An 11,475-nucleotide genomic window follows, 5' to 3' on the forward strand; every position below is an offset into this window, starting at 1 on the left:
TGGTCACGTGCTCGCTCTGTCTCTGCACCTAGCACAGTGCCGGGACCTTAGGAGACGCGCCACAAAGTGCTGTTCCTTCCCTGCAAGGGATCAGAGAAAGCAAAGCCCCTGAGCCAAAATGCTCTGAGATTTAAGAACGCCGTGTCTGTAGTGACAGAGGACATCTCATTGGGAAAGAATGAGTCACATCCACACTGTGAATGTTGACTTTATGAGGAGTCAACATTGAGTCCGCTTGTATATATGTAAGTAAACTAGGCAATAAAATGACCTCAACATAAAATGGCTCTTTGTGTATTTCCTCTTCTCCCTTCACACTGCTCACATTGCAAAATATGGTTGGCTGAAAGTATTCGATTTAATATTCCATTAAATAAAAAGTCTTGATATTTTCTTTTTTAAAAAACAACAGTGACAACAACAACAAAACTATCCCCCAAGCCAAGAGCCTGAGCTCCGAACCCCTCCTGTGCGTTCACGGCTCCCAAGCCCTCAGGAAGAAAGCTACCTTTTCTCCAAAGGTTTATTTTAGTTTAGAAAATATTGACGGATGTTCACCGTCGGCAGTTTGTATGAAAGGTCCCTTCCACATTCCCCCAGGCTGTTGAAAATGCATGCCTTCATTTGAGTTCTCACACGGTTCTCCCAGCACCACGCCCAGGTGACTAGTCTGCCGTACCCTGGAGCCCGGGAGGCAATTTCTGGAAGGAATAAAGGCTGCTGTCTGAAGCTCCTCACAGCGTCTGGTACGGCTGTGCGTGTAGCTCGCACAGGACCCTGAAGGTTCACACCGAGCTGCCGCAGGACCTAACCTCAGCCTACCCGGGGCATCCAAAAGCAGAGAAAGTTCTTCTGTCCCCAGGAAAATGCTCTTCCCACCCACCAGGGACCCCTGAGTCAGAGCAAGCCACTCAGAGGCTGACTCTGGCTGGGACTCGGGTTCCTCGGCAGTGGGTTGCTCTGGGCTCCAGTCCCTGGTCCCTTCCTTTGTCTTCAGAGGGGCCTGGCCACGGCTGGTGTTTTTGGCTCCTGCGGGCAGCACCTTCATTTCTCCGTGTCGTCTGCGTGTTTCGCCCATGAGGCTTGTTTGTAGGCCACAATGCTGCAAGAATTGACAAGAGAGAGTTACAAGAGAACAGTGGGACTGGGGCCAAGATGTGCTTTGTCCTCCGCACCAATGGCGGGGAGGCCTCTAGCCACCTCTTTGTCACTGATAGATGAGACCCTATGCAGCACAGCATCGGAATGCTGGACCAAGTGGGGAGAGGTGGCCCAAGGGAACTTCTCATTCCAGGCTCGCCCCAGTCACGTAACATCTGCCACCCTTCGCACCTCCATTTTTCTGGAGCATCTTTCCATCTCCCTCCTGCTCCAGGATGAACTCCCACATGTATCCCAACACCCAGGGTCACTAATCCCAAGTGGGATTCGCTGCCTCATCGTCTGCGTTTTCACAGCCCCTTTACCTCTTCCATAATCGTTACATTGATTAAAGATATCTGCAGATAAACGCATGTGTAGGAATGTGTAGCTCTAAGCTGAAATCTTGGATCTGTGTGACCTAGGGGTCCTAGGTTTGCTCATCTGTTTGAGCTCTAGGTACCTCAGGTTCTGAGCCCCCCTGAATGATGCAGAACCCTTGGAGCTGTTGAGTGGGGTATGAGCTTAAATCCAAACCTGTAAGGGAAAGCTTTGTGGAAACATCCAATCCCTCGGATTCCCCACTTTCCGTGAGCCCTAGGGCTCTACAGGGAAGGATCCTTACTGAGCTTAACACTTATCATATTACAAAACTGGCAAGAGGCGAGCCAAGACTTGGAGGCAGCCAGCCTGGGACCACGGGAATGCTGGGGTGCAGCCCTGACTCTGCAGCTGAGCCCAATCTTGGGCCATGACAGTGCAGCCACCAGGTGATGGGCAGCCCCAGACTTCAAGGTGAGCCAACAGGCAGCACTGGGAACTGATGGGCAGCAGTGCTGGTAGTAGGTGGCATGCCCTTTGATGGACCATTCGTTCATTAAACAGATGCACTTGAGTACTTCTTGGATGCCAAGCTCGCTACTGGACACAGGGCACACGGTGAGCCAGCCGCCACAGTCCCTACGGGGAACCTGTAGCCCGTGGGCAAGCACTGGGAACAGATACTCACTAAATAATCACCACCTGCCATGCTCTGAAGGAGAAGGATAGGAGGCTTGGGAAACAAATAAGAGAAGGATCTAGTTCATAGTTCAGATCGGGAAGCAGATTTTCTCAAATCCTCTTTGGAAAACTGGTGTTAAGACCACAGCTGGCTGGGTTAGGAAAGAGGTGTGGGTGGGAAAGGGCGGGGGGCAGCATGAGGGGAGGCCACAGGGTCCGAAGCACAGCGTTGGGAGGGCGGTGAGTGGCAGGAATAGGAGCCTAGGGGGGTTGGCGAGGCCAAGTGTTGCAAGACCTTGTGGTCCATGGTGCAATGTTTGGGTTTCACCCTGAGAGCATTGAAAGCCAAGTGCAGTGTTTTGAGCAAGAGATGACATGGTCTGATCTACCCTTCTGGGCAATGGCTGTGGCCACCTGGTGGAGAGAAGATGGGAGGTGAACGAGGTGGGGGGCGGGTGTGGGGAGCGTGACTCAGGCTAATTCAGTCATCCAGGTGCTTTGGACTAGGGGTGGCAGCAGAAAGATAGAAAGGTAAGGATGAATTTGAGGCATATTTGGAGGTAGACTCAATGGGGCCTGATGGACTGTGGGGGGAGAAAGGAGGGGGAGGACCTGGTGACTCTGAGTGGTGGTGCCATTCAATGAGACGGGAAAGGCTGGAGGGAGAATAGACTCGGGAGAGCGTCAAAGCAGAATTTTGGAAATGTAAATGATAATGTGAAGTTTTGAAAGTACCTGAGGTGACTTAGGGCAGCAGTTCCCAGCCTTTTTGGCACCAGGGACCAAGTTTGAGGAAGACCATTTTTCCACAGATGGGGGGTGGGGATGGTGTCGGGATGATTCAAGCACAGTACATTCAAGCTCACCTCCTGCTGTGCGACCCGGCTCCTAACAGGCCAGGACTGGTACCAGTCCTCGGCCCGGAGGTTGGGGACCCCTGACTTAGAGAATATAAAATGAGATGACCACCCAGAGCAGAGCCCCAAAGAATTCTTCCACTTGGAGGTTTGTGGAGAAGCGATCAGAGAAGTAGGAGAAGAACCAGGAGATGGAGGTGTTGAGAAAGATGAGCGGCAGTGACAAGTGCCACCCAAGGAAAGAGTGATCGACAGTGTTGGGGCCACCGAGAAACCGTGGGTGAGGAGGGCAGAGTCCACTGGATTCCGCTTTGAAGAAGTCCTGTCTTAGTCTTAGTGACAGCAGCTCCGGGGAGCTGAGCTGGGGACATCAGTCTGTAGAGGGTTGCAAAGGAAACGAGGAGAATACATGAGACCACAGGAGCAGACCAGCCTCTGGGGAACCTGAAGAGGAGGAGGAGGAAGAGGAGGAGGCAGGAGAAAGGCTGGTGGATTGTGCATCAGTCGCGGCAGGAAGAATTCAGGACAGAGAGCATCTAACCACTGTGGTGAGCTCTCAGAGGAGATGGGAGGGGTGGCTCCCAGATACCTGGTGACTTTTCTTTTTCTTTTTAAAAATGTATTTGGTTTTAGAGAGAGGGGAAGAGAAAGAGAGGGAGGGAAACATCAATGTGGAAAAGACTCGCCCCCACTGGGGACCTGGCCTGCAACCCAGGCATGTGCCCTGACTGGGAATTGAACCAGTGACCTTTCAGTCTGCAGGCCGATGCTCAGCCCACTGAGCTACACCAACCAGACACCTGGTGAGTTTTCTAAGAAGCGATGTTACTTAGTGGATAAGGGAGACTGCCTGGGTTCAAATCCGGTCTCTGCCACTTACAGCTATGTACCCTTTGGCAAGTTGCAGAATGCTGTAGACTCAGGGGCATCCAACCTGCAGCCCACGGGCCACAGGCAGCTCAGGATGGCTGAGAGAGGGGCCCAACACAAAACGTCAATTTCTTTAAAACATTATGTGATTCTTTTGTGGCTACATGTTGCAATGTATGTAATGTATGGCCCAAGACAACCCTTCTTCTTCCAGGGTGGCCCAGAGATGCCAAAGGGTTGGACACCCCTGCTAGATTTTGTTTCTTCATCTCAAAATGGGGATAATAGTAATTACATAAGAGGACTATTTGAGAAGACTAAATTAATTAAAATATATCAAATATTTAAAGCTGTGCCTGTCAGATATTAAGGGCACTTACGTGTGTGTAATTATTATCATAAAAAAGGGTAGGGGGCCCTGGCTGGTGTAACCAGTGGATTGAGTGCCAGCCTGCGAACTGAAGGGTCATCAGTTCAATTCCCGGTCAGGGCACATGCCTGGGTTGCAGGCCAGGTCCCCGGTGGGGAGCACGAGAGAGGTAACCACACACTGATGTTTCTCTCCCTCCTTCTCTCTCTCTCTTCCCCTCTCTCTAAAAATAAGTAAATAAAAATCTTAAAAAATTTTTTTTTGAACTTTAAAAAAAAGGGTGGGGGAGGAAAAGAATAGGATGGGTACAGATGAACATAGGTTTATAGATTTACTTTGGGGAAGATGGGACCATTCTCTGATGGCTTCTATTATCTCTGTGAAACACGAGGCTGTAGCTGAGCACGCGTGTGCTGGGTGGGGCGTGGGCTGCAGACGGGCAGAGTCAGACACTAATTTCTTCAGCATCTCACTATTGCATATAAAGAAGAGCAGGCAGGAGAGGGCAGGTAATGTGAAATCAGCTCACTTTGGTACCAGGAATGGCCGGAGCCAAAGTTCCTTCTCACAAATAGGCTATTGGCAGCTGCAGCCCAGGGACCTCTCTTCCCAGCCTCTGCCCTCCACGGGCTCCTCTGCTCCCTGCTCTGATGTTCTATGTCCTTGGGATGCAGCTTCTCTTTCTGCAGTTAGAGAGTTCTGCTGGTCTTACCTGTGGATCTCACTTAATAATTAATGGTACAGCCTTGGCCTTTTCTAGCTGTAAGAACTTCCCCCTTTGTGGAAGGGAAAGGTAATGAAAACACTCCCCGTATACTAGAGGTTCTCAATCTTGGTTGTACATTTGAATAACCCAGAGAGCTTTTCAAAGTTCCTGTGCCCAGGCTGCACCCCAGATCAGCTGAGTCAGAACCTCTGGAGGTGGGGTCCGGACATGGGTAAATTTCACATTTCTCCGTACAGTGATTCCACTGTGCAGCGAGCCAAGGAGGCCTTGTTTGCACAGGGATCCCTCCACTGCTAAATGTCTACAAAAGGGGGAAATTAGCAACGGCCGAAGCACCTCCTTCACAGAAGCACTCAATCACCTACTTGACTGATTCAAGACTCTGTCCCTGCTCCTGTGATGGAAGGTTGCAAAGACCACGCATGACATCACCGTTTCCATGCAGAGAACGTACGACTGTGTCCAGGTGCATGTTATGAGTGCACTGGGGTGAGCTGTCAAGGGCAGCGCACCTGCTTCACGTGCCCTAGAAGTCTCTTAGGGAAGGCGAAGCATCCGACTTAGCACACACATGAAGCGGTGAAACCAGAACAGAACCAGTTACTGCGTCTCCGTATTGCTCTCGTTGAACTATTCCTGTCTTTAACCGTGACACCCATTATCTAGTCAGACTTGTTTTCTTTTGTTGTTTCATGGTATGTGTTTATTTAAGTTAAAGGAACTATTTCAACCTACTGCTGATCAGATGGGACTGGATAGCTGCGAAGGCTCCCAGGCAGCAGGCGCACAGGAAAGGAGCTAAGGGCAGGGCAACTTGAGGACAGGTCTGGCCCCGCTCCGCACCTCGGGAAAGTGAGAACTGGGCCAGGAGGGCACTGGTGCCTGCTGTTGGCATAAAGCTCCTCAGCTGTTTGAGCTTCGTACCTTATTCTTAATTATGAAATAAAGTAAAAAGCCTTGCCCCGGCTGGTGTGGCTCTGTTGGTTAAAGCTTCATCCCCGAAACCGAAAAGTTGTGGGTTTGATTCCCAGCCAGGGTGCATACCTAGGCTGTGGGTTTGGTCCCCAGCTGGGATGTATACAGGAGGCTACCAAGTGGTGTTTCTCTCTCACATCAATGTTTCTCCTTCACTCTTCCTCCCTCCCTTCCCCTCTCTGAAATCAATGAGCATGTCCTTGGGTGAGGATTTAAAAAGAAAAAAGAATTCACTAAAAAAACAAGAAAGTTTAAAAGAGCCTTAATGATTGATGTCCCATCCCAAAGGCCTGACTCTGTGTAGGCAGGGACATATATGAGCTGTGATGTGAGGATTCAAAGGGAGCCTCACCACCAGCCACTTCCTACTTCTCCCACCTGCCTTCCCTCCTTGTCTCCACCGCAGCCTACAGCACCACCACTGCTGACTACTGACTCCTGATGTTGGTGCAGTTCTCGTGTGCGCCTAGGCAGGTCCCTTTAAAATGCAACTCTGCATCAAATCCCCTGCACCTGAGTGTGGGTGCATTTACTGCATTCCTTTCCCCTCTGGCGGAACTGATGCAAGCCTGAGAGAACTTTACTTTAGGAGGAGGTGGGAAGGTCCTAAACCATCCGGGCTGTGCTGACTGATATGTAGCCACTCATCTCACTGGTTACCAAACAATTGAAATCTGGCTAGTCCACACTGAGATGTGCCATCAGCATAAAGTCCAGACTAGATTTCAAAGACTCAGAAAAAAAAAGGAAAGGAAAACCTCATTGATTAATTTTGTAAATTGATTACATGTGAAGATGATAGTTTGGCTATAGTGGGTTAAATCAAATATGTTATTAAAGTTAATTTCACCTGTTGCTGTCATCATTTTAAAATGTGGCTAAAATCACAGACACAGCCTGCCCTGGAGGTTCAGGCCATGCCCTCGTCAGATGGGGCTGCTGGAGAGCCGGCCTTTGCCCTGTGGCCCGGCCAGGCAGAGGCCTAGGCTGGTGCTCTGGCCGCACCACTGGAGGGCCGCCCCTTTGCTTTGCAGCTTTCCTCCCACCAGTTATCTCCCAGGCGTGAGTGCTCTTGTTTTACAAATGAGGCCATGTCCCCAAAAGATGTTCAAGGGAACTGCCCAAGTCTTTCAGGGACCTCACACAGCCCCCTGGCCGTGAGAGGCCAGGGGTATGGAGCACCTGGGTGCCAAACCCTCGGAGAGCACCGGGAAGGAGTAGTCGGGAGTGAGGAGGGATGACTCCTTGCTTCCTAAAGGACCTAAATCAAAGAGAGGTCCCAGAGGTTTCTACCCCCGGCCTCTGAATATAAGGAAGTGTATGAGGCTCCTAAAAATAAATTGTATTACCAAACCACCAGGAAATGAGCCAGCAGGTTGGGGCCTTCTGTTCATTACTTATGACTGTGGGGAATTCCTAAATAATGAATTGGGAACAGCAGGAATTCTTCTTTGTGAGGGAACCCACTGAAAATAAAGAATGCTTTATGACAATGGGCTGGATGTGGCCTGCCTGTCCTTGACCTCAGCCCCGGGCCCCGTCCAGACAGCAGATGCTGCTTCTGTCTTACCCAATCGGGACGATGGCCAGGAAGGAGAGAAAGGAGGAGAGAGCAAAGCAGGTGCCAACAAACTTATCCATGGTGAGCTGATAGAGCTCATTATACATCGTGGATGTCACCACCCAGGTGACAGTCAGGGACAGCTGCAGGATGACAAACACCTTTCCTGTGGAAGGAACAGAGGTTAACCAGGAAGATATGCGGCTCTCCCTGCCTGTTCCCAGCTAGGTGAGCCTTCAGGGAGCTCTCAGGAGAGCCCCCTTCCCAGGACTCCCTCTCGGCCTCCAGGCCTCATTTCACCAGGGCTCCTGCCTCTGTGTGGTGGATCCACCTGGGGCCTGTAGGTGGACGTGTCTTCCCTTGACTGGCTTTTCAGCGACTGAGTCTCCGAGTCTGCCCCCCCCCATTTTCACTCCCTCTGCCCTAGATGGACACCTGTGTGTCCCTAGAGTATTTGAGATTGCTTCTGGAACTGTCTTTGTGTGCCTTCTACACGTCTGAACCCTGTGCCTCAAGCCACGAGGCTCTGTAACAGCCCGGGCAGAGAATCTCAGAGGGATGCATTTTACTCACCATATGAGGAGTCCTTGATGAGCTTGGACATTGCTGATCGGATGGTCGTGATGGGGATGAGGGCGAAGAGCATGACGGCTCGAGCTGGAAAGAAATCACACAGGAGCACTCCTCACTGTAGCCCAGCCTTGGCCAAGGAGTGAATCAGCATGAAGCAAAAGCTCACTCAGAATTCCCTCCCCCCATAACTGCTCTGTGGCTTGCTCTGCAAAACTCATCCCTCTCGGGTAACCGTCTTCAGTTGTGTCAGCTGAAGCACGGACGCTTATTGGTTGTGCAAACCGCAGAGAGTGAAACAAATTCTCGTCAGCGTGGATACACATATCCACCAGGTGTCTCTTTCTAATGTGCTAGCCACTAGCCATGGGCAGCTATTTAACGAAAATGAAATAAGATTTTAAATTCTGTTCTTTATTTGCACTAGCCACATTTCAATTGCTCAATAGCCACATGTGGCTTGTGGCCTCTCTACTGGGCAGAACAGACATAGGTCATTTTTGTCATTGTAGAGAGTTCCCCTGGCGCCCTGGTCTGGCGCTCTCTGCTCGCGGCTGTCTGAACTGAGTCCTCACGTGGAAACCCCATTCCGCTTCCCTGAGGGAATTCACTGCATTGGTTGTAGAAAGCATTTATGGAGAATTTTTAAACCCATTTTTAGAAAGCCCTTGCTTGGCCCGAAATGATTTTAATTAAAGGCTCTCTTCAGTTGCATTATTTAGTGTTTTATCCCTTTAACTTGGGGAGCAGAAACCTAACCCCACCTCCTTCATTCAAAGCCATCCCAAAGCCTCTTCTTCCGACCCGAGGCCACCCCTCCCGTGACCTCCTAGAGCCGTGGACGCCACTCTGGGAACATTTCCACAGGCAATTCAGTTGGCACGAGGTGCAATACCACACAGATCTACTCAGGTGTGCATAATCCCGTCTTCCTGGCACCTCCGAGGTAGCGGGGACACCCAGACCACAGCACTCCTGGTGTCAGCCCCCCCAACTCAGGGGGCCTGCAGCGTCTCTTTCCGTCCTGCCTCCCCAGGAATGCCGGACTCACCAATGTAGAACATGTACGTGTATTTCACAAAGGTCAACAGGAAGGCCCCCGACCCGAAGGAGACCATCCCGATCATGATCATGGTGGTGTCCCGGAAGCAGCGGGAGAAGACCACGACGCCCAGGAAGCTGGTGATGAAGATCATGTACCCCGCCGCCATGCCATAGCCCACCTGCACTTGGTTCCAATGGAGCGGCGCCCTTAGCACAAAAAGGGACATCACGTCCACTGTGCCCACCACAGCCATGTCGTAGAGGATGGCACCCAGAAAGAGCAGGGCGATAATGGTTTTCTGGGGCTTTGCTTTCCTAGGAGATAGGGGGTGCCCCACTACACCCGGCCTCTCCGGCTCATCGGGGTCCAAGGTGCGGTAGGTGCCAACGGTGCCAGACACTGTATCCACGGCGGGGGGTGCCTTTCTGGGCTTGGCCGCTGACTGAGGGACTTTCAGCACCAAGAGGCTGTACAAAAAGGCAAAAGAGGCACAGCTCACGCTGCAGGCCGTCAGCACCAGGCCCTTCCAGGGTCGCCCGGACGTCTGCTGGAAGAGATGGCCCGAGACCATGCTGCCGCAGAATCCCGCCAAGCCCAGGATCAGGTCGATGAAGATGAGGCGGACTGAGCGGCGGCCCTCGGAGGAGCCCAGGGACCCCAGGGCTACAACCCCTGACCAGTACGCTGAGACGCCGCCGCAGAGCCCGTTCAGCCCCACGGCCCAGTACAGCACCTCCACGGGCCAGTCCCACAGCACCTTGAAGAGCAGCCCCAGGCGGCACAGCAGGAGGCCCAGCAGGGCCACACAAAGAGAGATCTTGCGGTGGTAGCGGTCGCTGAGCCAGCCCAGCCCGAAGGCAGGCAGCAAGGGCGTCAGGCCCATCATGAGGTTGTAGATGATGTAGAAATTGGAGATGGCCTTCTGCTGCTGGTCCTCCAGAGCATCCCGGGGCGTCGGGCTGACGCTGTGGTTGGTGGAGGCTCTGTCTGCAAAGGATTCCTTCAGGACTAGGAGCAGCCCCGCATCGTAGAGGGAGCCGGCCACCTGAGTGGACGCCACCACGGGCTCAATCCAGGTCCGCACCTGGAGGCGGGTCAGGTAGCCGCAGCAAGAGCAGGTGGCCTCGGGGCCCATGTGGTCTCTCTGATGCGGGATGGAGGGGCTTGCTTGATAGCGGGCGGCTGCTCCAAAGCGCGTGAGCCCGTGCGTCCGGGGGAGCTCAGAGAGCGGAGACAGGGCGGGGCTCCTGTGACTGTTGCCAGCCCAGTGGCCAAGTAGCCTTTTCAGCCGCGGCCACTCCTCCGGAGCCAGAAAAGGCTGTGCTCCGCCCTCGCCTCCGCCCCCCGTCCGCCGCTAGAGCCGGGCTGGCGGCCGCCCAGGGCAGCCAGGCGCAGGGGATCGCACAGAGAGTCTTGGTCCCCGGCGTCCCGACCCGTGGCCTCCGCGTCACGCTGCTCCAGTGAGCGCGGCCGCCTGACCAGGCGTCGATATGCTCACAGCCAGGCGTGCCCCGACCTCCTGCAGGTCACTGCGCGTTTCCCCCTGAGGCTTGTCAGTGCCGGGGGCGGAGAAACCCCAGGCTTCCCTGCTTCCTTCTATAAGTACACACTTCTGCAAAGAGGACCAGGGCAAAAATAGTCATGCCCCGGGATGGAGAGTCAAAACACCACCTCTCTCCCTCTACTAGGACACGGCCGTGCAGCAAGGATGCACAGGAGCCCAAGGTCACCCCAGGGAAACTCAAGGCTGGCTTTATTAAAGTGCAAAGGTTACACTCTCTCCTCCTTTACATTGATAAAGTCACATATCTGAGGAGAAAGAAACTAAAAAGAGTTATAAAAGAAGCAGCTAACATTTACTGAGTCTTTACTATGTACGAAGCACTTTACAGGAATAAATTAATTTAACCTTTCCGAGAAGTCTTTAAGCTAGTCTGTTCTCTCAGTTTATGGCGGCAGAAACTGAGGCCGGCGAGGTTGAGGAACTTGCACAAGATGGCACAGGTAGTAAGTGGGGAAGTCAGTCCTTGGAGCCGGTCTGTGAAGGCCCGTAGCTGTGGGAAACTGTACTTGAAGGTGACCTCTCAAGCAGCACAGGAATGTGGAGAGGAGCCGCAACACCTTGGTCGTTTTGAAATGATTTTACTTATTAGCATCATATTGCACAAACGAGGGCAGAGGAGTGGATGGAAGTTTGTTTATTGAGTGTACATCCCAGCACTTTGCAATCAGGCAGGGAACTCTTTTATTTTCTTAACGCATGGCCCCAAAATTCAGTTTAGAAAGGAACAGTCTGTGTTTGGAAAATACCTTTGATCAGTTAGCAGGTCAAATCCCTTGGCCCGGATCTCAGCGGTG

General features: G+C 52.4%; 1 protein-coding gene across 1 annotated transcript; it reads right to left on the reverse strand.

Moving 5' to 3' along the window:
- Positions 1-339: 339 nt before the first annotated feature.
- Positions 340-10,647, reverse strand: SLC46A2 (solute carrier family 46 member 2). Its single transcript, XM_045840628.1, has 4 exons — positions 9,124-10,647; positions 8,076-8,159; positions 7,512-7,668; positions 340-1,102 (listed from the first exon to the last, which is right to left on the reverse strand). The coding sequence occupies exons 1-4, from the start codon at positions 10,250-10,252 to the stop codon at positions 1,045-1,047; spliced, it is 1,428 nt and encodes a 475-aa protein (XP_045696584.1). The 5' UTR covers positions 10,253-10,647; the 3' UTR covers positions 340-1,044.
- Positions 10,648-11,475: the final 828 nt, after the last annotated feature.

This window comes from Phyllostomus hastatus, unplaced genomic scaffold, assembly GCF_019186645.2.
Source record: "Phyllostomus hastatus isolate PE091 unplaced genomic scaffold, TTU_PhHast_1.1 phas_contig_34, whole genome shotgun sequence".
Lineage (NCBI taxonomy): Eukaryota > Metazoa > Chordata > Mammalia > Chiroptera > Phyllostomidae > Phyllostomus > Phyllostomus hastatus.

Coding starts and splice junctions, on each gene's coding strand:
- SLC46A2 (XM_045840628.1), bottom strand. CDS start 10,252: ATGGGCCCCGAGGCCACCTGCTCTTGCTGCGGCTACCTGACCCGCCTC. Junction 7,669..8,075: donor CATCAAGGACTCCTCATATG/GTGAGTAAAATG, acceptor TTCCTTCCACAG/GAAAGGTGTTTGTCATCCTG. Junction 1,103..7,511: donor CTGGCCATCGTCCCGATTGG/GTAAGACAGAAG, acceptor CAATTCTTGCAG/CATTGTGGCCTACAAACAAG.